At 41.7% G+C, this 25,639-nt stretch overlaps 1 protein-coding gene across 1 annotated transcript in view; it reads left to right on the top strand.

The window, feature by feature from the left end:
* Window positions 1–25,639, top strand: part of TCERG1L (transcription elongation regulator 1 like) — a 390,196-nt gene that overhangs the window by 260,867 nt on the left and 103,690 nt on the right. Inside the window, exon 5 of the mRNA XM_077455545.1 lies at window positions 5,573–5,689. Within this exon, the coding sequence (XP_077311671.1) occupies window positions 5,573–5,689 (117 nt within the window). The remainder of the gene's footprint in view (window positions 1–5,572; window positions 5,690–25,639) is intronic.

The raw sequence follows: 25,639 nt of genomic DNA, 5'->3' as shown, positions 1-25,639 counted from the left end.
CCCAAGCTCCTCTTCTGCTAAGCGGGACACTCCGAAGCGTTCCTCCAGCGTAGGTTTCCCTAGCCCGAAGGTTTTTATCCCCCGCTGAAAAACGCCCTTACCAGCTTTTTTGCCCAACTTTTTGCTTAGGCGTCCTCTCTTTTTTTTGAGCCGCCGGTTACTGGGACTTGCAAGCCCTGATATTCTTACGGTACTCCATTTATCTCTTTTTCCTTTTTTTATTTTTTTATTTTTTTTTTCTCTTTTTCTCCCCTTTTTTATTGTTTGTTTTAGTATGGACATCTCTACCATTCATATGATTCTTACAATAACTTTTCCAAAGCCATACCGTAAAGCTAATTGTATAACCCCCCCCCCCCCCTCTTTTTTTTTTTTTTTTTTTCATCCCCCGTACTGTTCCTTTACGGTTTACTTTTTATTATGACTGGAATCTCTTTACAATCTTTTTTACGTATACTTGAAATACCACATTTACCTGGTAGAGCTTGTTATTATTAAGTTTTGTTTTCTTAAACCGTACTGTTTAATGTTACTTTTACGGGTATGCGGCGATGAGCCGTCACTGCTCCCCCCATTTGTTGATGCACACTCCGCTTGCCTGGCCACAGGCCAAGCGGACCGCAACACCAATTTGTTGGGCGGTGTGCCTTTGTTCACACCGCCTCACACTTCTCCCCTCTCCCCTGTACAACCTCTTCCTGCTCTCTCCTTTTCTTTACCTCTCCTTTACCTCTCCCCTCCCTTTCTTCCTCCTTGGCTGGTCGGCGCGTTCGGGCCCTGACGGGTCCCTCGAACATACTCCTTCCCTCACGCGATGGCCCCCCTAAACATCTTGTCCTTAAATGTTAAAGGACTCAACTCACCACAAAAACGGGTCAAGGCATTTCGCACTTTTCTTACCTTGAAGGCAGGCGTAGTGGCCCTTCAGGAAACCCATTTCTCTACACACGCTACTCCCAAATTCTTTCACTCTAAATACCCCCAAGTCTTTACAGCCTCTGCAGACACAAAACACAGAGGGGTCCTTCTTGCCTTTCATCACACCCTCCTATTCACCCCAAGAACCGAAATTAAAGACCCTGAGGGTCGATACCTTATACTCACAGGTCTACTTCAGGACACGGCTGTTACAATAGTTTCTTATTACGCTCCTAACACGAATCCCAACCCTTTTTTCTCCCACCTTCTCCAGGTCATCCGAACTCACCAAGTAGGAGCCCTATTCATGTGCGGTGACTCCAACCAAGTACTTTACCCTCACCTGGATAGGTCACCTTACTCCCCAGAGCAACTTGCTCCTTCTATGAAACTTCGTAAACAATTCCAAAAAGCAGCACTGGTAGACACCTGGAGAGAATGTAACCCCCTTAAGAAAAACTATACCTTCTATTCTAATCCCCATAAGTCTTTCTCTAGAATAGACCATATCTTTATACCCGTAACTTCTGCTCCCACTCTCCTCCACTCACGCATTTACCCCATCACTTGGTCAGACCACTGCGCTACAATCACGGCTGTTTCCTCCATTATCCCTCCTCCCGTTAGCAGAGAATGGAGCATGAACGAAACTCTCCTCTCCAATCCATCATATTGTTTAGATATCCAAGTTGCCCTCACGGAATACCTCACCCATAACACCACCCCAGGTTTCTCCCCCACTCTCCTCTGGGAAGCTCACAAACCGGTTATTAGGGGCACGTGTATCTCTGTCGCCTCACATCTCCAGAAGATCAGGCAAGAGCGATCCTGCCAATTAGAGGCCACTCTCCACCGACACTATCTCTCTTTCCAATCTGACCCTACCATTTCTAATAGGTTGGCGTTTGAGAAATCAAAACTAGAGCTGGACCTACTTTTAACTGAAGAGGCCGACAAACAGATCCGTAGATCCTTTCATACTGCCTACATCAAAGCTAACAAACCTGATACCTTTTTAGCGATGCGTTTGAGGAACCCCGAGAAATCATATAAGCCCATCAGACTTCGATTACCACAGAGAGGTCCCACTAGTAACCCTGCTAAAATTCTTACTGAGTTTAGCACTCAATTGTCGAAGCTATACACAGCCAAAACATCTTTCTCTACCTCTCAAGCTGATGCCCTGTTTCATCCTCTACAACTACCCCAGCTATCCCCTACAAATCTCGACATAATGGAAGCCCCCATCACTTTGACTGAGGTACTGGCGGCCATCAAGTCTCTCAAACCCCATAAGCGCCCTGGACCCGACGGCCTTCCTGCAGCCTACTACAAAAAATTCTCCGACACATTGGCCCCAATTCTTACAAATTCCTTTAATTCTATCCTTCAGGGTCAGTCTCTGGGCAGGGACTCATTGACAGCTATCATTACCATGATCCCCAAACCCAATTCCGACCACTCAATTTGGTCCAACTTTAGGCCCATCTCTTTGCTCAATGTGGACGTCAAGATCCTCGCCAAGGTCTTGGCTCTACGCCTGAACCCGCTTATAGGTAGATTGATACATAAAGACCAAGTGGGATTCATCCCCCAGAGGCAAGCTAGTGACAATATCCGTCGTGTGATTCTCATCCAGCATATAGCAAAATCAAGAAATATCCCAATGCATTTGCTTTCGCTTGACATACGCAAAGCATTCGACACAGTATCCTGGCAATACCTTCACTATATTTTACAACGTTGGGGTTTCGGCCCTCATTTTCTAAGTTGGATAAATGCTTTGTATGCCTATCCCCAAGCTTACGTTAGATATGCCGGCTCACGCTCATCGCCCTTTCCCACACGAGACAGGGATGCCCCCTCTCCCCCATCCTATTCGCGTTAGCAATAGAACCTCTGGCGGCTCTTATTAGAGCACATCCTGACATACGTGGTCTCGAGCTAGCCTCAACATCACATAAGTTATGCTTGTTTGCCGACGACGCTCTACTTTTCGTCACGACCCCTCACATTACTTTACCAAACCTCTGTAAACTTTTAGATAGCTTTGCTGCTATATCAGGCCTAGAAGTCAATCAAACTAAGTCCAAGGCCCTCAATGTGTCCCTGCCAACAGCTGACCTTAAACAGCTACAAAGTAATTTCCCTTTCTTATGGTCCACATCATCCATCCCTTACCTAGGCATCCAATTGACGAACGACCCGTCCTCCCTCTACCGTACAAATTACCTTCCCTTACTCAAGAGATTTACGAACATCATGGCTTCGTGGCAGCCGCTTTGTGTCTCGTGGCTGGGTAGAATTACAGCGGTCAAGATGTCTCTTCTACCTAAATTACTCTATCTGTATAGAGTTCTCCCTATCACGGTTCCCCCATACTTTCATCGTATCATGCAAAATAAAACACTTAAATATATTTGGGAACCGACCAGACCGAGAATTGCTAGATCGGTTCTCTTCTGCCACAAGACACAGGGCGGCCTAGGGGTGCCCAATTTTTTACTGTATTATAGAGCTGCTCAGGTGGCTCAACTAGCTCTTTACCATGCTAAGTCGGAAATCCCCCTGTGGGTTAGCTTTGAAGCTGTAGATGTCCACCCCATTGCCATTTCTAACCTACTCTGGTTGCCCCATTCCAAGAGGGGCTCCCTTACAAACCCAGTTACTATGCACTCCCTGAAAATTTGGGACGCCACTCGCAAGTCCTCCGCACTCATTTCTTCGCACACCCCACTATTATCTATTTTTGGCAACCCGCTCTTCCCCCCGGCTCTCACTGAACCAGGCCTCTTTACAACCTGGTTCGGAGCAGGCATGACCAGAGTCCTAGACCTCTTGAGGGGCGGAGTGCCAAAAACTTTCCACGAACTCCAAGAACAGTATCACCTCCCCCGTGCGGAATACTTCCGTTACCTTCAGGTATTACATTTCTTACAATCCCTTCCTAAGCCCAGTCCGACCCAACACCACATATCACTCTTTGAAAAAATATGCGACTCAGACCCACATGCCCCAGGTATCATTTCGCAACTATACTCCTACCTTAATCTCCCCCCCCCCCCGTCCCTCCCACCATACGCAACAAGATGGTCGACTGATCTGTCTAAAGACCTAGACATTGACACCTGGAGCGAGATTTGGACTAATACCAAGAACGCATCTCAAAATGTTGTCGCCTCTGAGGCCAATTTTAAAGTATTAATGCGTTGGTACCTAGTTCCAGCTAGAATCGCCAAATACGTTCCAGGATACTCAGCATTATGCTTTAGGGGCTGTAACACTGTTGGCACCCACCTGCACATTTGGTGGACGTGCCCGGTAGCCCAGCAACTCTGGGTAGCGGTGTTCCACATGGCATCCACTTTATTTAAACTCACTTTACAGCCAGACCCTGTCTTCGCTTTACTTAATAAATCACCCGAATGTTGCACTCGCAATCAACTGAAACTTTTTCTCCAGCTTACCACTGCAGCGAAACAAACCATAGCGCACGCCTGGAAATCCCCAACTTTACCCCTGGCTGCCGTTAAAAATAGGGTAACACAGGCCATGATTCACAGTAGGACTGAAGCCAAACTCTTAGACCGTCTCCCCAAACACAATAAAATCTGGCAACCATGGGCCGATCATTTTTTGCCTGTGGATGTCCATTTGGATACATCAGACTATTGATATAGCATGTTCAATACTACTCGAAACTTTTTTTCCTTTATGAGCCCCTGTGCCCGGGCGCGCCGGCCGGCCCTACCCCTCCTGCCTCTCTCCACTTCCCCATCCCTGTTCCTCCTTGTCTCTTTTTCACACCTCTTTCCTTCCTTCCCCGACCTCTGTTATGTCCCCCTCACTGAAAATTGTCTATCACGCAAGCTGACGATCCCTATCCGGGATTGACCCACAAACTTAGGAAGGTTCATTACCTCGTCCTTGAGTGTCTATTACCTTATAATCTTCCAGTTCTCACATCTGTTGTGCATTTTTGAATGTATCATTTCATGCCCACTCTGCTTTACTGTTTGGGTCTTGACACCCGTTGTATATACAAAGTACTTGATACATTGTCACAAAAAGTTATGTAATCCTGCACACCAACTATTGATCCACGCTGTGTAACTGTTATGATGCATGTTAATAAAAATTATGTTTCAAGAAAGATTGATGGCTTGAAACGCAGCACTTTACATAATTTCCATAGTATTTGGTATATCTGGATCAAAATGTATACTCTAATATAGAACAATACTTGTATAGAATTCTTTTTTTTTTTCTGTCTCAAAGCCTCTTTGTTCCTTCTATGGTACCTGGGGGTTTCTGATGCTTACAGCTTCACTTTTCATGATTGATACTCTGTTTTGACTAACCTGAATAACCTTTGTATTGTTACATCAACCCGATTGTTTATGTTTGTACCCCCCCATGGTTTTTTGGAGGATTTTCTTATGTGGTCATGTTTTTGATCAAAATTCAATAAATTCCTATGTGAAAAAAAAAAAGAAAACTAAAGATGTCGGAAAACAGAGGCAGCGTTTTATGTCCTGACATTGGAAGTGTTTTGTCTTTCTTTGACTTTTTATCTGTTCATATGGTATATTGGATGAACTAAGTGCAGTTTTAAAAATTTTTAAATGATGGTCCTTTTTTATTTTTTCCCCAGGATGCAATTCAAGAATTGAAGCTCAAGTCAAACCACTGCTACCAGCTCAAATGGCCAGATTAGCCAAATCGCCAGCAGTTACTTTTGTGACTAGTTTGGCAGATCACACAACAAATGGTAAGTTCATTTAGTACACTACTGTCCAAACGGAATATATATCCTTGGAATGCATACAGAGGAAATAATCTATCTGGCCACCTTTTTTTTTCTTCTTTCTCTTTATTTCTCTTTTCTTTCCTGTAATGCACACACTATATCACCCATTCTGCTAATTGGATGTTCTTGGAACACTAGCTGCTGAATCTTGTAATGTGCTTTTCTAAGCCACTCATCAAGGGCATCTGCAGAAGTTTTTTCAGGGGGGGCATCATTTTAAGGTCACCCATGCTCTGACCCTTTTCAATAATATCATTATCACATTAGATGTCATCCTGCCCACCCCTTGAGGGCTTCACTGTCCTGCTCCTCCCACCAGCTGTCACTGGCCCTGTTAAACTGTGTAGGGCTGGCCGCCAGCGCTTGGATAAGGACTGAGTGGGGAACCCCTGGTATGATCCCTGATTCCTGGGGGGCGGGGGGCACTTGCACCTACCTGTGGATGCCCATGCCACCCATTATTGTTAACGTCCTGCTAGGGAAGAGAGGACCAGCAAAGCACACAATGAAATTATAACAGTTTGTAGCCCAATCTAGAAGGACACATGAGAGTTTGACCAAATTTGGCTCAAATGCGTTATGTAGAACTCCAGATTAAGGTAAACTGAGACAACTTTTTAAAATGAAACATCATTTATTAACCACGTTCTACCCTGAGCTTTAGTCTTTTTATAGAAGATGGTCTGTAATGGCAGCCTTTATATTCTACTTAGTACGGTTTTCCATTAAAATAATTAAGTCACATTAAACTACACATGCATGCTTTCTGTATCTGGAATTAGAAAGATCCTGGGCAATTCTGTGTAACTGGAGGTAGACCCAGGAAAAAAAAATTACAAGGACCATGGTAGATTTAACCCCTTAATCAATAGCAATATACCTCCTTATTTCACCTTCTTGCACAAGTACCAATTAGATGATTTTTCTATTGGTCAGTATAGCCATATACTAAAGATCAGCATTTTTTTTTATCTCTATAGCTCAGCTAACAAAACAACTGAAAAAAATCTGTGATGCTTTTTTTTTTATTTGCATGTGTTATTAAATGTCCTAGTCTAATGATGAATGCACCGTTTTTTCTTACTTTTTCCCATTTTCTGTTCTTGAGCTTTATCCTTATTTCACATAGTCTTCTGACGTGGTCAGAATCACTTTCATGTCTGTATATATATATATATATATAACTTTTTGTCCTCAAAGTGTAAGTTCACCTTTACAGAAAAATCTGCAAGGTGAACTTACACAGGACCCCCTCCTCACACACCCCCCCCCCAGTCCCAATGATCTGCTGCCCAGTGATCTCCCATTCTGATCCCCGGTATAGCTGCCCTACAGGTCTGGGGCTTAGAAATCTCCTTGGGATTCACATGTCTTCTTATCCACTAGCAGGACGGGATATGCAGGTTCTGATTGTTGTGATGGTGCCGACCAATTAGAATGCTCTAAAACGTCCCTCCTGATGGGGTACATTTTGAAGATTTCTAAGCCCCGGACCCCTGAGGTGACTATACCAGGGCACGGAACTGGAGATCACCGTAATCCAGGTCAACGTGACTGGGGGGGGTTGGGGTCGGAGGTCCTGTGTAAGTTCACCTTAGAGATTTTTCTATAAAAGTTGAACTTACCCTTTAAAGTGGCTGTAAACCCTTATATACATAATGAAGTGACTAGCATTAGGTGACACACAGAGATAAAACAATTCCTCCTGCATAAGTTGTAGCTGCGTATCTGCAGTCCTTTCTTCTGTATATTTTTCTGAAAACATAAGGATGAAAGGGTTTCTTTTCAGTCATTTTCTACCTTACTTTCTTCTTACATAGATTGTTCATTCAGAAGAGTGTGCAGGAGCTGAGCGATCACATAACTGCCTATGTGAAGGAGAGATGTAGTACTTAGAAAAGGAGAAATGTGTCCCTGGAAGCCTGTAAAGATCACCATACAATATATAATCTGAGTGTACAATCTGATTTAGATCTATTTATCAAATATGTAGTGTTAGGCCCTGCCTAATTGGGTAGAGAGTGATTGAATAGGTGTGTTCTTCTATTATATCATTTTGGAAAATATAAAGTTTTATAAAATATAATATAAAACATTATAATTTTTTTGACAATAATCTGTTGGTAACAGATATATATAACCGCCCCTGATATAACCTATACCACCACTGCACCGATAAAATGTGAATAGAGCTGCCACTTCAAAAAATATATATATAATAACTGAAATAATAACCATACACCTGAAGAAATAGGAAAAACTAGTAGCGCTAGTGAATAAAATTACAATGACTTTGAATCAATAATTCTTCTAATATAAATATGACATATATCACCCAGTGACTAGTGACACAAAATATATATATATATAAATAGTCCAAAGAAATAAAGGTTCAATCTTCTTCAAGTCTTTAAATCTTCCATCACAAGCACGTTGGTATGCCATATTTATATTATATAAGAATTATTGATTCAAAGTCATTGTGATTTTATTCACTAGCGCCATTCGTTTTTCCTATTTCTTCAGGTGTAGCTTTAATTTCAGTTATTATACATTTTTTGTTCAACCATCAAATTTAATGGAAAAGAAAAAGCTGATTCCCCCATCTACACACATTTAATGTGGATGGGGCAATCACTCTTGCTGAGCTAATGTATTCTGCTTCCCTGCCAGCAACATACAATGATCAGTGTTGCCGGCGATCGTTTGGGCAGTGGCGGCCAGTGGAATTTTTTTGGGGGGGCGGCAAACAGTATATCACACCCCCACCTGGTCGGTCGGTTGCAGTTACCCCATGACCCCATGGCCTTCCATTCTTCTGCTCTCCATGGGTCATCACGGTGGGAGCGGTGGCTTCCTCTTCCTCCCTCCTCCTCAGCCAATCAGGAGTCTTCTATATTCGGCCAATCGGAAAACGGGTCTCACATCCACTTCTGATTGGCTGCATTGAGGATCAATGTTCCAGCAGCAAATTGTCATTCACTGTTGTAACATACCTGGGTGGGATCGGAGCGCAGTCTCTGTGACCCCCCTCAACTGAGCCCATCCTATTTTGAGCCTCTGGCTCTAATCAGGTGGTTAAAAAAAAAAAACTTGGCCACTGTAATTCATGCGCCCGGCATCTATCCATTATGCATATAACAGGTGGCAAGGATAGAGGAGGCGGCACCCGGGCACCCTTAATCAGCAGGCCGCCACTGTGTTTGGGAAAAACCCAACAGGCTGGTTGAACCCCAGTTGAACGATAGACCAACTTGTGTACAATCAGCAAGCCAATACATGGATCAAAATTTGGGCGGCCTCGCTGAACTGGCAACATTTTGACCCAGGTATGGCCAGCTTAAAGGATAATGTATGGTCTCCTTTGTACACCAAAAATCAACTAGTCACGCTTTTTGATGCCATTAATTATCCGACAGCAATGGCTTCTTCAATAAATAACATTGGGCAAGTTATTGTAATCACAAAGGGACAGAAAGTGTGTTATGTTGAGAATCACCAGGTGAAAATAATGGGAAGGAAACCTGAAAATGTAATTTTAGATTTTGAGTTTATCTACATTAAATATACATTTCTGATACTTTAATGCTGTTGTAAAGGGCTTTTGATTTTGAGTATATCTACATTAAATATACATTTCTGATACTTTAATGCTGTGGTAGAGGGCTTTTACAGTAAGTCGTTGTCACCAATAATTGAGGCTTTTTTAATCAGTATTTAGCTGATAAAATGGTCTTTCCGCATTCTGTTTTATCTTGGTAATGGCCCTGTCATATTAAACAAGCTGCACATCAAATATTCTATGCGATATTGTATATTACATGCTGGGCTGGAGAACTGTACATTTTATCCCCATTATTGTTACAACTGATACAGAATGCAGCCTGTGGAGAAACATTTTATCTCAGTAGCTGTGTGAATATGGTTAGAAATGACTCTCACGGTCACCTTGTTTGGACCATTTATGTAAAGTAAGACTTCTAAATTATTCTAAACTCCTATTTGCATTTTTTGTTATTTTCTCCCCAAATTTTCAGTTTTCCTCTGCACTAATGATAGTTTAATTTGCAATTTACGTTGATGCAAAGGAGCTAACTCACTCATCTAGGTCAAATAGAAAAGTCAATTTACATGCTTAATGCATATAGAAGTTGAAAATATGCTGACAAAATGGGTGAATTTTTATGGTTTCAATTATGCCACTAATGAGCCCACTTTAAACCAATCACTCCCTTCCTATGATTGGTCTAGATAATGGCATTAGATGATAATTATCAATAAGGATTTAGCCTTTTGATGTTTGGTCAATAGTGGAGCAGGGAGGATAAAATGATCTTAACAGAACACAAGCTGCTAAGAGGAGGTATATGTAAGACGCGATGACCTTTAATTACTAGCAGGAATCAAGCTTCTCATCATGGTAATGTATGTTCTTTTTAGAGTGTTTTGTTTAAAAATTGAACAGAAAATCAAAGCGATTTTGGTTAAGCATGCTGAGTATGTTAGTAAATGATGTAAAAAATGTATACTTCAAATAAAAACATAGACTGTAGCTCTTTCAGGCAATGCTTTGATTGTGGTGGATCACAAACAGTGATTTCTTGCAGTGCAAGGCTGGCAAGGGTGGGCAATTCATCCTATGACCATAGACCAACCTTTCTCAACCTTTTTACCCCAGGACCTGCTGATAAAACCCATTCATTGGGGGTCAGTGGGAATAATGTCCCTTAATTTGGTGGTCAGTGAGAAGAATGCCCTTTCTTACAGTAGTGGTAAGAATGACCCCCTTAGAGAGAGCTATAAAGAGCATTGATGTCATACCACTGGCTCCGCCAAGTGACATTGGCTCAGAACTATGTAGGCACCATCAAACAGGAGGTAAATCAGCCGCAGCTCAGGGAACTCCTAGCCACCTCTGGAGGAACCTTAGGGTTCCACGAAACCCTGGTTGAGAATGGCTGCCATAAACACTGATCACTTGCTATTTGTTGGAGGTAATTTAAAATTATTGCCTTTATGGAGATTCAAAAGCCAGATTCCAGATATTTTGTGACTAGGCACACGCCTGCTGTCACTGCAGGATAATTTTCAACTGCAGGATATCTACCAATGAGTATTTAATGCTACAATACATGGAAAAGACAGGCCATAAACGTCTCTGTACACTCCATGGGGAAACCAGTCTATGAGCTTCTCTGTACACTACATAGAGAAACCAGCCTATGAGTTTCTCTGTACACCACACGGGGAAACCAGTCTATGAGCTTCTCGGTACACTCCATGGGAGAACCAGTCTATGTGCTTCTCTGTACACTACATGTGGAAACCAGTCTGTGAGCTCCTCTGTACACTACATGGAGAAACCAGTTTATGGGCTTCTCTGTACACTACATCAGGAAACCAGTCTATGAGCTTCTCTGTACATTACATGGGGAAACCAGTCTATGAGCTTCTCTGTACACCACACAAGGAAACCAGTCTATGAGCTTCTCTGTACACCACATGGAGAACCAGTTTATGAGCTTCTCTGTACACTACATAGAGAAACCAGTCTATGAGCTTCTCTGTACACTACATGGAGAAACCAGTCTATGAGCTTCTCTGTACACTATATGGAGAAACCAGTCTATGAGCTTCTCTGTACACTACATGGAGAACCAGTCTATGAGCTTCTCTGTACACTACATGGAGAAACCAGTCTATGAGCTTCTCTGTACACTACATCGGGAAACCAGTCTATGAGCTTCTCTGTACACTACATGGAGAAACCAGTCTATGAGCTTCTCTGTTCACTACATGGGGAAATCAGTCTGTGAGCTCCTCTGTACACTACATGGAGAAACCAGTCTATGGGCTTCTCTGTACACTACATGGGGAAACCAGTCTATGAGCTTCTCTGTACACCACATGGGGAACCAGTCTATGAGCTTCTCTGTACACTACATGGGGAAACCAGTCTATGAGCTTCTCTGTACACTACATGGGGAAACCAGTCTATGCGCTTCTCTGTACACTACATGGAGAAACCAGTCTATGAGCTTCTCTGTACACTACATGGAGAACCAGTCTATGAGCTTCTCTGTACACTACATGGAGAAACCAGTCTATGAGCTTCTCTGTACACTACATGGGGAAACCAGTCTATGAGCTTCTCTGTACACTACATGGAGAAACCAGTCTATTAGCTTCTCTATACACCACACATGGAAACCAGTTTATGAGCTTCTCTGTACACTACATGGTGAAACCAGCCTATGGTATTCTCTGTTCACTACATGGGGAAGACAGTCTATGATCTTCTGTGTATACTACATTGGGAAGATGGTCTATACATTTTTCTGAACACTACATGGGGTATATAGTTCATATACTTCTGTACACACTAAAGTAGAAGTCAGTCCATAAAATCTGAATAGTAAATCCAGAGGAAAATCCATAAATGTCTCAGTACACTACATGGGAAAGGCGGCCTTTACACTTCTCTTCACGATACAGGAGGAATACAGTCCATAAAATTCTCTGTATGTTACATGGAGAACACGGTATTGAAACGTCTCTGTATGCTACATAGAGAAGATGGTCTACCATCTTCTATACATACTACATGGGGAAGGTGGCTCATAGATTTCTCTGTACACTACATGGGTAATACTGTCTGTGAATTCTCTGTACACTACAGTATATGCAGAAAGCAATTGATTAACTTCTCTGTACAATACATGAAAAATATAGGAAATACAGTCTGTAAACCTGTCTGTAGCAAGCTACCTGTGGTCCATAAACTTCTTTATGCACTACAAGGGGAGCACAGCCAGCAAGCATCTCTGTTCACTACATAAGGATGATCCATACATGTTTCTGTAAACTACAAGAGAAGGATGACCACCAAATACACTGGATTAAGAAAAAAACAGTCCACAAACTTCTCTGAACACTACATCAGAAGGACAGCCCATGAGCGCCTCTATACAGTAAATGAAGAGGATGGTCTATAAATGTTCCTGTACACTACATGGTTATGTCAGTCCATAAAATCACATAGGGAGGGTAGTCTATAACCTTCTTATTACACTACATGGGGAAGACAGTCCGAAAATGTCTTTGTACGCTAAATGAAAGGATGGTGCATAAACTCCCCTGTACACCACATGAGGAAAACTATCTTTTATTCTCTGTATGACCACATGAAAAATACAGTCCTTAAAATTCTCTGTATACTACACAGGCAGGCATTTCATAAACTGCTCTGTATATTTTATAGGGAAGATGATCCATAAACTTGTTCATACAATACATCGGAACAACAATCTATAAAATTCTCTGTGCAGTGTCCAAAAGCACAGTCCAGGACAGTCCAAAAGCTTTTCTGTACACTGCATAAGACAGTCCATTTACCATTCAGTACAACACATATAGAGGACGTATTTGTACACTACACAGGGAGGGTGGCCTTTACACATAGGCTATTCACAATGTCCAGCAATATATTCATGTCCAGACATATATTCATGGTGCCCACTGAGGCCCCCTCATTTTCTGGCTGAAAGGGTATACAGCGCCAAGCAATTTAGTGCCCTTCTATACTCAACAAAGGATTCCACTGCCTGGAATGATACTGATATCTTGAATATTGCAGCTCCACTGACTTTCATTTCCAATTCCAGTGGGTTACACTGCCCAAAAATTTGCAAAATCTGATTAGAGTGTCTCTTCAAGATCTGCGGGTCCTGGAGTTTATAGTAAATAAGACCCCAGTGCAAGCATTAATGATTATATACATAGTGCTCTAACCTATAGTGACCATTTAGACTTAAATTTATGGTAAATAGATCAGTAAAAATCACTTCTAATCGGGCACTTAAAGTTACTGCACATTATTCTTTGCTTTATAAAGCAGTTGTGACAGAACGCCAATGTAATCCAATCATTCAGTGTCAATTACATTTAAAGGGTAGTGTAAAAAGGAATGCCTTTAGAGGATGACAGTATCTTTAAAGATTTACAATGGTATCCTCCTACAGCGCAGCTTACAATCACAATTGGTCTGTGCTACTGCTTCCAGATAGACCAGCTGTATCTACGAACTGAAACCAGGTGGGCCAGGTCTACCTTTAAAGTTGTACTAAATATAAAACCTTTAGTCACTAGTATTAACAAAGCAGGCTTTGTTAGTTAGGCTTTAATTTGTTATTAATTTAAGCAAAGTCCATCTAAATTGAATCCGTCCAATGCTACCAAACCCTGCAGGTTTCCAAGGGTGACACTTTTGCCCCACCTCCATAGATGGAGGAACCATGGAAAAAAAAAAAAGAATAAAATCCTTAAAAAATGTATGTGGCCACCATATTTAAGGATTGGTAAGCTGCAATATATTTTTGTTTTGGGGCTTAATGCTGCTTTGACTGCTTATTTAGAGAATAGAAAATATGAACAATTTTTTCCAACATATGTAGGAGGATTTGTTTAATATCTGTATATCACCCGAGCCCAGTCACTTTACTGAGTATATGTTATGCCCCGTACACACGAGCGGACTTTTCGACATCCAAACTCCGACGGACTGAGTCCGGCGGACTATCCGATCGTGTGTGGGCTGCAACGGACTTTAGCGAAGCTAAAGTCTGACGGACTTTAGAAATGAAGCATGCTTTAAATTTTCCCGACGGAACTCCGCCGGACCCGGTCCCCTTTGAAAAATCCGCTCGTGTGTGTGCTACTCCGACGGACTAAAACCGACGCTAGGGCAGCTATTGGCTACTGTCTAGGAACTTCCTACGTCGAATCCAGTCGTACGTCATCACGTTCGACTCCGTCGGAGTTTGGTGTGATGGTGTGTGGTCAAGTCCGTTCGGTCGAAAAGTCCGCCAGAACTCCGTCGGAACTCCGGCAGAACTCCTTTGGAGGTCTGTCAGACTTAATCCCTCTCGTGTGTACGGGGCATAAGGGTTTACAACCACTTTAAAGCAAGTTATAAACAAGCAGATCAAGGGTACTGCCCGCATAGCAGAGATGCAATGATGTATAATAACACAGTTTTAGGGCTTTAAAGGTACCAATAACATACCAGAACAACAGCCTAAATCTCCAGGATCTGAGAACAAGCTTATTATTATTTTTTTAATATTCTTTAAGGTATATGTTTTTAGTGATTAAATGAAGAGCTAAACTAAGCTAACTGCTGGTTAGTTGGCATTATAAGTTGGCAGTAGTGACTTTTTTACTCTTGGCTGGATTTCTTTCACTGGAGGATATAGGCACACACTGGTATAAGTGCGAAAAGTCTGTGCTACAGGTGTAGAAATCTCACTTGCAGTCCAATCGTCAAGGGACCCATGTGGACAAATCTTCCTCCTTGAAGAACCCAAAATGGAACACTGTAAGTGTCCACCTACTGGAACCACCAATGTGTGCACTGGAGCCTTGCTGCCCTCTTCAATTCAGGGAAATCTGGGGCTGTAAACAAACATAAGAAAGCGCACCAGGCAAGTGCATTACTGTATAACTATTTATTGGATAAAAAATATATACCAAAATACTCACAAAAGGAGAAATAGTAAAAGGTATACCGTACCAATCGCAGTGGTGGCTGGTGCTGGAAAATTCAGGGAGGGGGCTGCCAACCAATGACCCCCCCCTCTGAGATGATTACAGGGAAAACAACATCACACCACTCAGATGGCCTCCTTACCTTTAAAGGCATATGTCCTGCCTGCCTGGGATGGCTCCAATCTCCTGTCCTCTTCCCTCCCCTCCCCTGCCCGAGCCGTGGAGTGGAGCCGCTGTGGGTGAGCCATCGTGGTGGTTGCTGGGTCAGCCTTCCCCTCCGTGCGTCTCCTTCCTCCTCCTCCCCCTTGGCCAATAATGCTTCTCCTTTCAGCCAATTGAGAAACTGTCTCAGGACCCACCTACTGATTGGCAGGGAGAAGATTTAGTGTGAAAATAGCGAATTTTCATTTTCTATTGTCACATGACTGGGTGGGCTTCGCCTAAAGCTTTTGCATAGTTACATTGGACCAGCTTGGACAAATGTAAGTATGCATATGTCATACCTTGCCAATCTCTGTGGAATTTAAGAGCCTAGGAGCCATCACTGCTATAATGATCCTTGCTGTGTTCTATGACCTTTGCCAAGGAGGAGTCACTCAGCACCATTCATAGTACGCCTTGAATTTTTCACAATGAGTTTAAAGCACTGGACTAGGTGAAGAGTTGAAATGTCACAGGGGTACAGAGTCAGTGTCTTAAATATACTGTACATTTATGGATTTGTGTTATCTTCAGGCACACACAGATTTTCTGTTTAAACTGCCTCAGCGAGCCCCTTAATGGGGCCCCCTTCGAGGCCCCATAGCATCCGTGATGGGCTGTTATGTCTATAGGTATGCTCCTGCTTGCAGTATAAGGGCAATTGCCCTTTGGTGAAGTTGGTGATGCAAAGGGAATCTTTGAGTAGGGACAACCATTAAGAGGTTTCTTCCTCCACATTTGATATCAACTTTTCTTGACTGGAATTATCACAGATGGTACAGGGTCTGTGTCAACAACAACCTCTACCATCCTTAATTATACATTTACGGATATATGTTTTCTTCACACACATATACATTTTCTAATTAAACTGTCTAACAGGCCTCCTAATGGGGTCCTTTTCCATCCACACACCCCAAAGGAACCATGTGGGCTGTTATGGCTATTGTTACGCTCCTGCCTGCAATATAAATGCAATCGCACCTTTGGTCAAATTACACTTTCATTATTTTTTATTCTCACTACAAATTGATATCAAATCTTCTAGTCTGTGAAAAAACTTCTTGAGTCGAAAACCTCTTGTCTTGAAGAGCTCTCAGGAAAAAAAACACTTTTGCACAAAAATGCCTTTAAGAGTAAAAAGCAGCCTCACTTGACTCACTGGTTTATTAAAATGAAATTTTGGCTTCATTAAGACTTCAGTACAGCTTGTGCATTGTTAGGTGTCACGACTTATCTGCTAACTCATCTGCAATAAAATGTGCATTTATGCCTTCATCTATTCCACCTGGTATAGAGACAAACCTATGACACACATTTCCCACACACTGCCTGCAAAATGGTATCTCAATCACTCTTTCCCTCTCTCTTTATTATCTATTCTAAAGCTGACACAAAAACTTTAACCAACTGCTGGTAACACTTAATGGCCCATTAGCAGGTCAGTAATGTCTCAATGCTAATTTTACAGGAGAAGCTGATAATTAGTGCTACATTAGCCTTGTTTGCACTATTAAACCATGCAGAATGGGCCTTTTAGCTGGACTGCCACTGATGAATCAGATCGGGTTTTCTGGCCTTCTCTTTTCAGTGTTACAATTTATTCAGCGAGTGTTACATAACCACTAAGTGTTGTCGGTTAAAGAGGCCCAGTTATGACTCATAACTAGACTTATACAAGAAACAGAATATTCAGCATTTATAATTTCTCAATTTATAAAACAGCTTTTCTCAACCTATTTACCGCAGAGGAAACCCTAAAATATTTTTTAGGTCTTGAGGAACCCTTCCTGAAACCAATTCATTGAGGGTCAATGGGAAAAATGTCTCTTGCTTTGGTGGTCAGTAGGAAGAATTTAACCCTACAGTGATGGTAAGAATGCCACCTTTATGGACAGTTAAAATTATTATTTCTGTCATGCTGCTGACTGTGCCAAGTGGCAATGGCATTGGAACTATAAAGGCACCATCGAATAGGAGGTCAATCAGAACACAGCTCATGGAACCTCCAGCAGGTTCTCCCTAGGGTTTTCACAGAATCCTTGTTGAGAATGACTGCTCTATAATGTTACAAGTTCGTCAATTCAAGATCAGTATTTGTCTTTACATTTATATGTATTGGTCTTAATTTACTAAGGCAGTAAAAACTTTGAGTGAGGAGTAAGCATGTATGTGTGAAATGCGTCCACTGAGCACCTTTTTCGGGGTGATGTTTGTCATGTTCGCTGGATTTTTTGGACTTTCAATAAATTCTTTTGATTTTATATATAGTCATATGCTAGCAAAATCTGTATTTTTTCATTTCTGCACATGATTGGGTATTCAAAGCTAATTCAGGTTTGCTTTATTTACCAACTTTCAGTTTGCAAAGTGAAATTACACTTTGTATGGTAAACATTTACTATTTAAAATTAATCTTGGGGGGGGGGGGCCCACACACTTGCAGTTTTTACCGAGCCTGGGTGCTGTTCTCCTACTGGGACCGGTTTGTTTGTGCAGTGTGGGTGATTCAAATCTTGCCCAAGAACAGTTAAGTGTATCATACTGTGGTCTAGTTGATCGAGATGATGATGCAAGTATGGCCAGGGACACTTTATTATAGCCCAGTGTGAGTGCAGACCAGTGGGGGAGCTCGTGGGGGGACAATGGAACTCGGGCATTGTTCAGTACAACCGTGTCCAATGTGAATGAACTCTTATTGGCTTTGTCTGACTCTGGGTTCACATATGGGTTTCCCCGCATCCAATTTGCATGACATGCGAGTGTGACCAGCTCTTTATGAAGCTGGTTGACACATGTCTAGGGTGGCCATGGAGCAGATTGCAAAAGATGTTGCGTGTTTGGGTCAGGTTCAGGTGCTAATTTAGACAAAAATTCAGACCTGAATCGCACCTGAACCAGTGAACAGACCGGACTCCCAGACTGTAGCCACACATATATGAACCTGGCCTTAAGCATATGTAAAACCACCAAATTGTACTGCAGCTTACCAGTCCTTAGATAAGGGAGCTGTTTTAGTTTTAGTTTTTCCAGGCTAAGTGCATTTTCAGTAAGTACAAAAAATACCTAGTCATTTTGGCAAAATGTGTTCTTGTCACCTTCTTGTCAGCATAAAAGAAAGAAACTCCACTGTGCAATGGAGATCAACAAATGAAAATTGGACATCCAGCCTGTATGACAACCATTGCTCCCTCCATCAATGCAGTGGAGAGATGAGTGTAGAGTGACACAAGCTAACAGAAAGTGTGTTACTAGTAGAATTACCAGGTGTAAAAAAGGCCCTAAAAAAACAAACAAAAAAAACAAAAAACAAATGTAGTCACTACATCTAAGAACTTTTGAGCTACAATATTTTAGGTTTTGGATTTTAAATTTAAATATGCATTAAAGCCTCGTACACACAATCTGATTGTTCGCCAACAAAACCGTGGAAATTTGTCCAAAATGCATTAGTCCAAACTTGTCTTGCATACGCACGGCCACATAATTGTTGGCCAACAATTATGAATTATTGACGTACTACGTTGTTTTTCAGCTCTTTAGCACCACCCTTTGGGCTCCTTCTGCTAATTTTGTGTTAGTAGAAGTTTGGTGAGTGTTGATTCGCACTTTTCCCTTTTCATTTCACACTTTTCATTTCGCGCTTTTCAGTTTGTTTCTGAATGGCAGTTCATCAACCAGACATGTTGTGGAATCGGAGGAGATAACGTGTTATTTATTTTTGAGTTATTGCTTTCACATTATTTTTTTGGTTGAATAATGATTTGATTTGGCATATTTTCTATATTTTTGGATGCATAGAATTAACTTTTTGGTTCAGTTCTATTGGCAGATAGCATGTCTAATTTTATTTGTTTTCTTTTTTTAATGCACAATTTATTTATTAAAAATTGTAGAGACTAATACTTGGCTGTGTTTTACTTCAAATGACAGTTTGAGAGTAGGCAGGTAAATTAAAAAAATAAAATGTAAAATTAACAAGGGACACCAACATAGTTGTATCTTTGATATAAAAAGCTACGGCATAATGGTGTTGTGGTAACTTGACCAAAAAAATTTAAAAAAACATAATAATATTATTCTTGATATTACTAGAAAATAAAATCCTTTTTAAATACGTTGGCAGATCTTCATCAGTATCACCAGCAAAGCAGCTTCATTATTATCCCATCAAAGAAGAAGAGAATTGTGCGCTGCATTTGGAGTTTTCATAGATTGCCACATCGCAAATGTTAATTCTCCATTACGAAGGCTAGTTTACAAGACCGACCACTTCTGGCTCATCCTTGCTTCCGAGCATGCGTGTTTGTACTTGGACTTTTGTCTGACGGAACCTGTGTACACACACTCGGAAAATCTGACAACACACATTTGTCTGCAGAAAATGTGAAAACCTGCTAGCCAACATTTGTCCATGGAAAGTCCGACAACAATTGTCCAATGGAACATACACACAATCGGATTTACCGACAACAGCCTGTCATTACACATTTCCCATCCGAAAGTCTGATCGTGTGAACGTGGCTTTAGTCTCACAGCTTCCACCCAGTTAACTGAACCTCAGATTCTGCACACTAAGAAGCTGGAAGAACATACGTGAGGTCAGGCAGTTAACTGGGCAGCAACTGGATGGATGGGGTAGTTTGCTTTAAATATTAACAATGAACAAACTAGCAATTTTAGTTTGTGGTGTACAGATGCAGATGTTCCACTTTAAAAAATACTACCTGCACCCCCTTTAAAAGTGGTTGTAAACCCTTACACACCACTTTGACCTACAGGTAAGCCTAGATTAAGGCTTACCTGTAGGTCCAAGAAATATCTCCTAAACCTACACGGTTTAGCAGATATTTACTAAAAGACAGTCACCGCTGTCTACGGCGCATGCCCCGTAGACAGCAGTGCGCAATCGCACTATCGCCGCTAGCAGCATGCCGCTGCTAACGACGATATGTCATAAGTGGCGGCTCCCGTGCGCATGCGCTGGAGTGATGTCATCACTGCTCCGGCGCTGTGAGTGGCTGGAGAAGTGATACCCGGAAGAAGATGGACACTCCATACTACAGGGGACAGCTGTGACATCGCTGGCTCCTGTGTCAGGTAACACGTAATGGGCTACAATGTGATGCATAGTAGCCCATTATGCTTTAAATTTGCAGGGAGACAAAGAAGAAGTAAACCCATCAGGGTTTACTTCCTCTTTAACTAATTTAAAGGCCTGAAACCTCCAAAGCCCTTTTTACTTAACCTCCCTAGCGGTAATCCCGAGTCTGAGTCCGGGCTGGGATTTCAGTACCATAAGCGGTAACCCCAAGCCAGACTCGGGTTCGCACCGCTGGATACAGGGAGGACACAGGGAGAAGTTACTTACTTTGTCCCCAGGATCCAGCGATGTCCCCCCGCTGTGTGATCGGACTGTCCTCCGCTCAATTCACACAGTACCGAATACCGCCGAGCTCGGTTCCCTGCGACGTTACGGCGCACGGGAGCGGAGATCAGCGCCAAATTCAAAAAACACACAAAACACACACAGTACTGTAATCTTACAGATTACAGTACTGTATAAAAAATTACACACCCCCTTTGTCCCTAGTGGTCTGTCCAGTGCCCTGCATGCACTTTTATATTATAAATACAGTTTTTTCTGCCTGGAATTTGGAGATTGTCCATAGCAACCAAAAAGTGTCCCTTTATGTCAAAAGTGATTTTAGACCAGCTAGAAAACAGTGATAATAAATTATAATCACTTGCAGAATTGAGCGATAGCGATTTTTTGGGGAAATTCGTCATCAAACACTAAATCTAATGACAGCGACAAATCTGCAAATGAGCAAATTTCAGTGTTTTTGGATTTGATTACATTTTGAATAATTTGTATTATTATTTATTATATTATAAACTTTATCACACCCGGGATGTCTGCTAGACTCTGTCTTGAACAGATTTAAGAGAGATATTCCTAAGAATTACAGGACTACAATATAAAACGCCAAATTTCCATGCAAAATAATTGTACCGCTTTCAGCACCTAAAACCAGAATTAATCATACTGCCAGGGAGGTTAATAGAATACATAGTAACACCATACATGGAGACCCAAGCCTTCTTTCCTATTGGACTGCAGAGTGGGAGGGTCCTTAAAAGATGCTGCCTACTCAGAAGCTGGAAGAACATGCATGGGGTCAAGCAGTTACCTGAGCAGCAAATGAAAAGCTTCAAGCGGTTTACCACCCCCCTGACTCAAGCTGGAGTTTCAGACACTGAGACAGAAAATTAAGATCTATAAGGGGACAAATATAAATTGTTTTTAATTGAATTACTTCAGCCCCGGAAGGATATATCCCCTTAATGACCAGACCATTTTTTTGCGATACGACACTGCGCTGCTATAACTGACAATTGCGTGGTCGTGCAACGCTGTACCCAAATAAAATTGATGTCCTTATTTTCCTACAAGAATTGAGTTGCAACAAAGCAGAAAACAGAGAAAAATTACACACAATGATACACAGTACCTTAGTAAACTAAATGTCATCCAGCTAGAGTTTTTAGCTACTGTAGGTTTGCTTAGGCATAGGTACTTTGAGACTGAAAGTGAGCTATTTTTTAGGGCACAGGTACATGAGATATTTAGCAGTACAACTGAAATTGTTAGATCTCTCAAGATCAATCACATTGGTTTCTGTGGAACTTGGAGCAGAGAACCTTCCAGATCAGTCTTGCATGATCAGTCTCCTAAAATCCCATGGAGCAGACATTTAATATTAATATTGGCAATTAATTGCCTCCATAGACTTGAATGTTATAAATAGATTAATTGAAGCACCTCCCTTCATGATCTTATCTCACAATCAGGGCTTTTTCCAGTGGGAACGCGGTTCCGGCACCTCCAGCACTGAATGTATGCAACGGCAAGGGGTGCTGGGGTATGCTGGAGGGTTTATTGATGCTGGCTGCCGGTGATCTATTGATGATGGCTGCCGGGGATCTATTTTCGCTGGTGGTTATCTATTTTTGTGTGGGGGTCTACTGTCTCTAGTGGGGGTCTTTTATTGCTGTGGTGTCAATTGTTGCTGGGAGAGATCTATTGTTGAGGGAGGGGTCTATTGTTGCTGGCTGCTGGAGGGTCTATTGATACTGGCTGCTGGGAGATCTGTTGTTGTTGCTGGGTGTCAGTTGTTGCTGGGGTGTTATTTTGTTGTGGGGGTCCATTGATTCTGGGGTGGAAGTCTATTGTTGAGTAAGGAGATCTTTTGTTGCTGGAGGGAGGTCTATTGCTGCTGGGGTGGGGTCTACTGCTACTGGCGTGGGGGTCTATTGTTGCTCACAGTTTTACTGTCTTTCTTTTTATCATTAATGCATTCCATAAAAATTGCTGAGCTGCACAAAATAATTGGTTCTGTATTCTACAAAAGGGGCGCTAACAGGAGGTGGGACCAAGCAGATGGTGCTCAGCAGGAGATAGGAGGCAGAGACTCCTCCTTTGTCACCACCTCACTGTCTGATTTCACCCCTAAAGGCTCACACCGCTACACTGCAACGGCATGCATTGCAGGTACTGGGTGGTTGCAGCGTAGTCCCATTCACAATACTTGTAAAGAGATATCCATGCTTAGTACATAAAATAGCCAGCAGCTGAGCACTGTAACCCAGATATCAGGCACAAAGAAAAAATGTTTAAATAAAAGGGCAGCGCCAGGGCAAAAAGTGCAATTCATGCAAATCACACAACACGTGATGTGTATACATTCAAATATGGTATAATAATTGTGCAATAATTGGTACAATTTGAAATTAAATAAATCGGAGCATATGTGCAATATAATATCACAAATACAAAGACCGCGCAAACAAAAAGGGAAAGAAAAGTTCATATGCAGCTGATTTTCATCAGAAGAAGTCCCATGAAGAGGGGGTGTATTGGAAATGATGATCAAAGGCTTGGCAGCGTGATACCCATCACCGCAAATAAAATGAAGGCTTACCAGAAAGCCAGCGACCCCCCTTATTCAGGGAGGTCGCAAAGCGCTTTGTTGGATCTGTGATCCACAGAAAAGATATCCTGACGTCTCTCCACAGTAGCCTCAGAAGGTATACACCAGGAATTTCACAGCTGATCAGAGCGTGGTGTTTTAGAAAAGCCTCAGAGCCAGAGTATATAGAAAGACTCCACATAGTATAATATTGTCTCTTCTTTACAGTTTATTAGCAGCAGTGCAAATACACAGCATAGCAAAAAGTTCAAGCTGAGAACGTGTCTCAATCCAAACAATCCAAACACTTCCTTAAAACTAGACATGTGCACACTGAAATATTTTGTTTCGGAATTTCGTTTTCGTCTGAAAAATAAATGTATTTAGTTACTCCCGAAATTCGTTTTTATTTATTTTGTTTAGTTAAAAAATGCATTAGTCTGAAAATCCGAAATAATTAAGGTCGACTCTGTCATTGTATCAAACAGATGGTACAGCGCTCTAACTAAAATTGAAATAATTACTAACATATTAAAATAAATATTAATTAAAAGTCCAAAATAGCTTATATGTCAAAAAAAAATCCACGTGAGGAATCTTCAGTGGTATACAGTCAGATCATGCGTAAAGTAACTTAGTGCTGGGGGGGGCTAACCGCCACCAATGGTAAAATTGGCTGCTCACCTCATCATATGGACCCTTTAAATTACAGAGGGTAACATGCACTTAATATCACCGAATGCTTATCAACTCCAATTGCTGTATTCCTTCTCAGATGTTATCCGACTGGTTCAGCTTTCTCCCACTCAGAGTCAAATCAACTGGCAAATTCGTGGAGTACCCACATTGGATCGTTATATTGCAGTATTCACATTTCCTCAAATTTTTCCACCTATTTATGTTTGGTTTACTCTGTCGCAGTCACACAGTTCTGGTCACATCTGGTTTATGACAGCACTCCACCTCTTATCCCGGAAGAAGGCGTAAAAAGAAGTGTATGTCAAATGTCATCCAAGGCTCAAAACTTTGCACACAGTGATGGAAGGTAGGTCCAGTAATGGGGCACCATTTTTAGGTCAGATAAGAAGAGGGGCATCAACAACCAGGAAGCAGACCAGAAGTGACGTCAGCACTGGAAACCAGAAGGGACATGGCCTTTTACGTCTAACACCAGCGTTATAAAATCTTTTTTAGTCCAACAGCCTCAGCTCCTCTCACTCAGATTCCTTCCTGAGTCTCAAAACCAGAGTCATCCATAAGCCTTCAATCTGTCATTGAAGCTTATGGTGTCTGTTGAATGTTCTAAGAAGATTTGACGGAGCAGCTAAACTGTACGACGCCGCAATCATACATTTCCGGTCAGATGTTCCGCCCACAAGCTATAGTAGAATTCTAATGTTGTATGACACTAGTAATAATTATATTTATTAATTATTATTACTAGTAAACCAACATTTGACCATAAATGTCCGCTCGCGGCGACTGCTTCTTCATGTTGAATCTTTTCTCTCTATGTCGAATAATCTCGGACTAATAGTTAGGTTAGGCACATTCAACCTTTTTTGTTATTGTCTCTATAATGTCGAATCTTTTCTCTCTATGTCGAATCTTTTCTCTCTATGTAGAATAATCTTGGACTAATAGAGCTAAGGTTAGGCACATTCGACCACAGGTTGGATGGACACAGATCGCTATTGTCAGCGTCATGTTGAATCTCCTATCTATTTCGAACTGTTGTCACAACGAAAACAAAAATAAAGCATTTGTTTATGTCGGATCTTTCGGTTTTCAGATTCTGCACGTCCGTTATCGTTTGTTAAAAAGATAGCGAAAATACCAGAAAATTCAGAGGAAAATGCATTCGGACGAAAACAAATGCACATGTCTACTTAAAATCCAGACAGCGATCGCATAGGCACAGTAGCATGTATACATGTGCCGTACATGAAAGGGAGATAATTCTTGCTTTGCATCACGAGTGTTGCATATATATACCTCTGTACTGCTGTCTTTGCAGCTTAGGGCGGGTGGTTGGGGAGTGGTAAAAATGTGTTTCAACTTCTTGTTTTTATCGCCCCTTAACCACGTAAAGTGTAAACTAGTTCCTAATAGGTGCATGTTTCTGTCAAAGCATAGTTTTGCAGCAGGGAGTTATATGCGGTTAAAATTAGAATATCAAGAAATTACGTTT

The sequence above is a fragment of the Lithobates pipiens genome, unplaced genomic scaffold (assembly GCF_037356315.1).
Source record: "Lithobates pipiens isolate NorthernLeopardFrog02 unplaced genomic scaffold, aLitPip1_a1.2 Scaffold_25, whole genome shotgun sequence".
NCBI classification, from domain to species: Eukaryota; Metazoa; Chordata; class Amphibia; order Anura; family Ranidae; genus Lithobates; species Lithobates pipiens.
The sequence above is the reverse complement of the archived record's forward strand: the minus strand, read 5'-3'. Positions and strand labels throughout refer to the sequence as shown.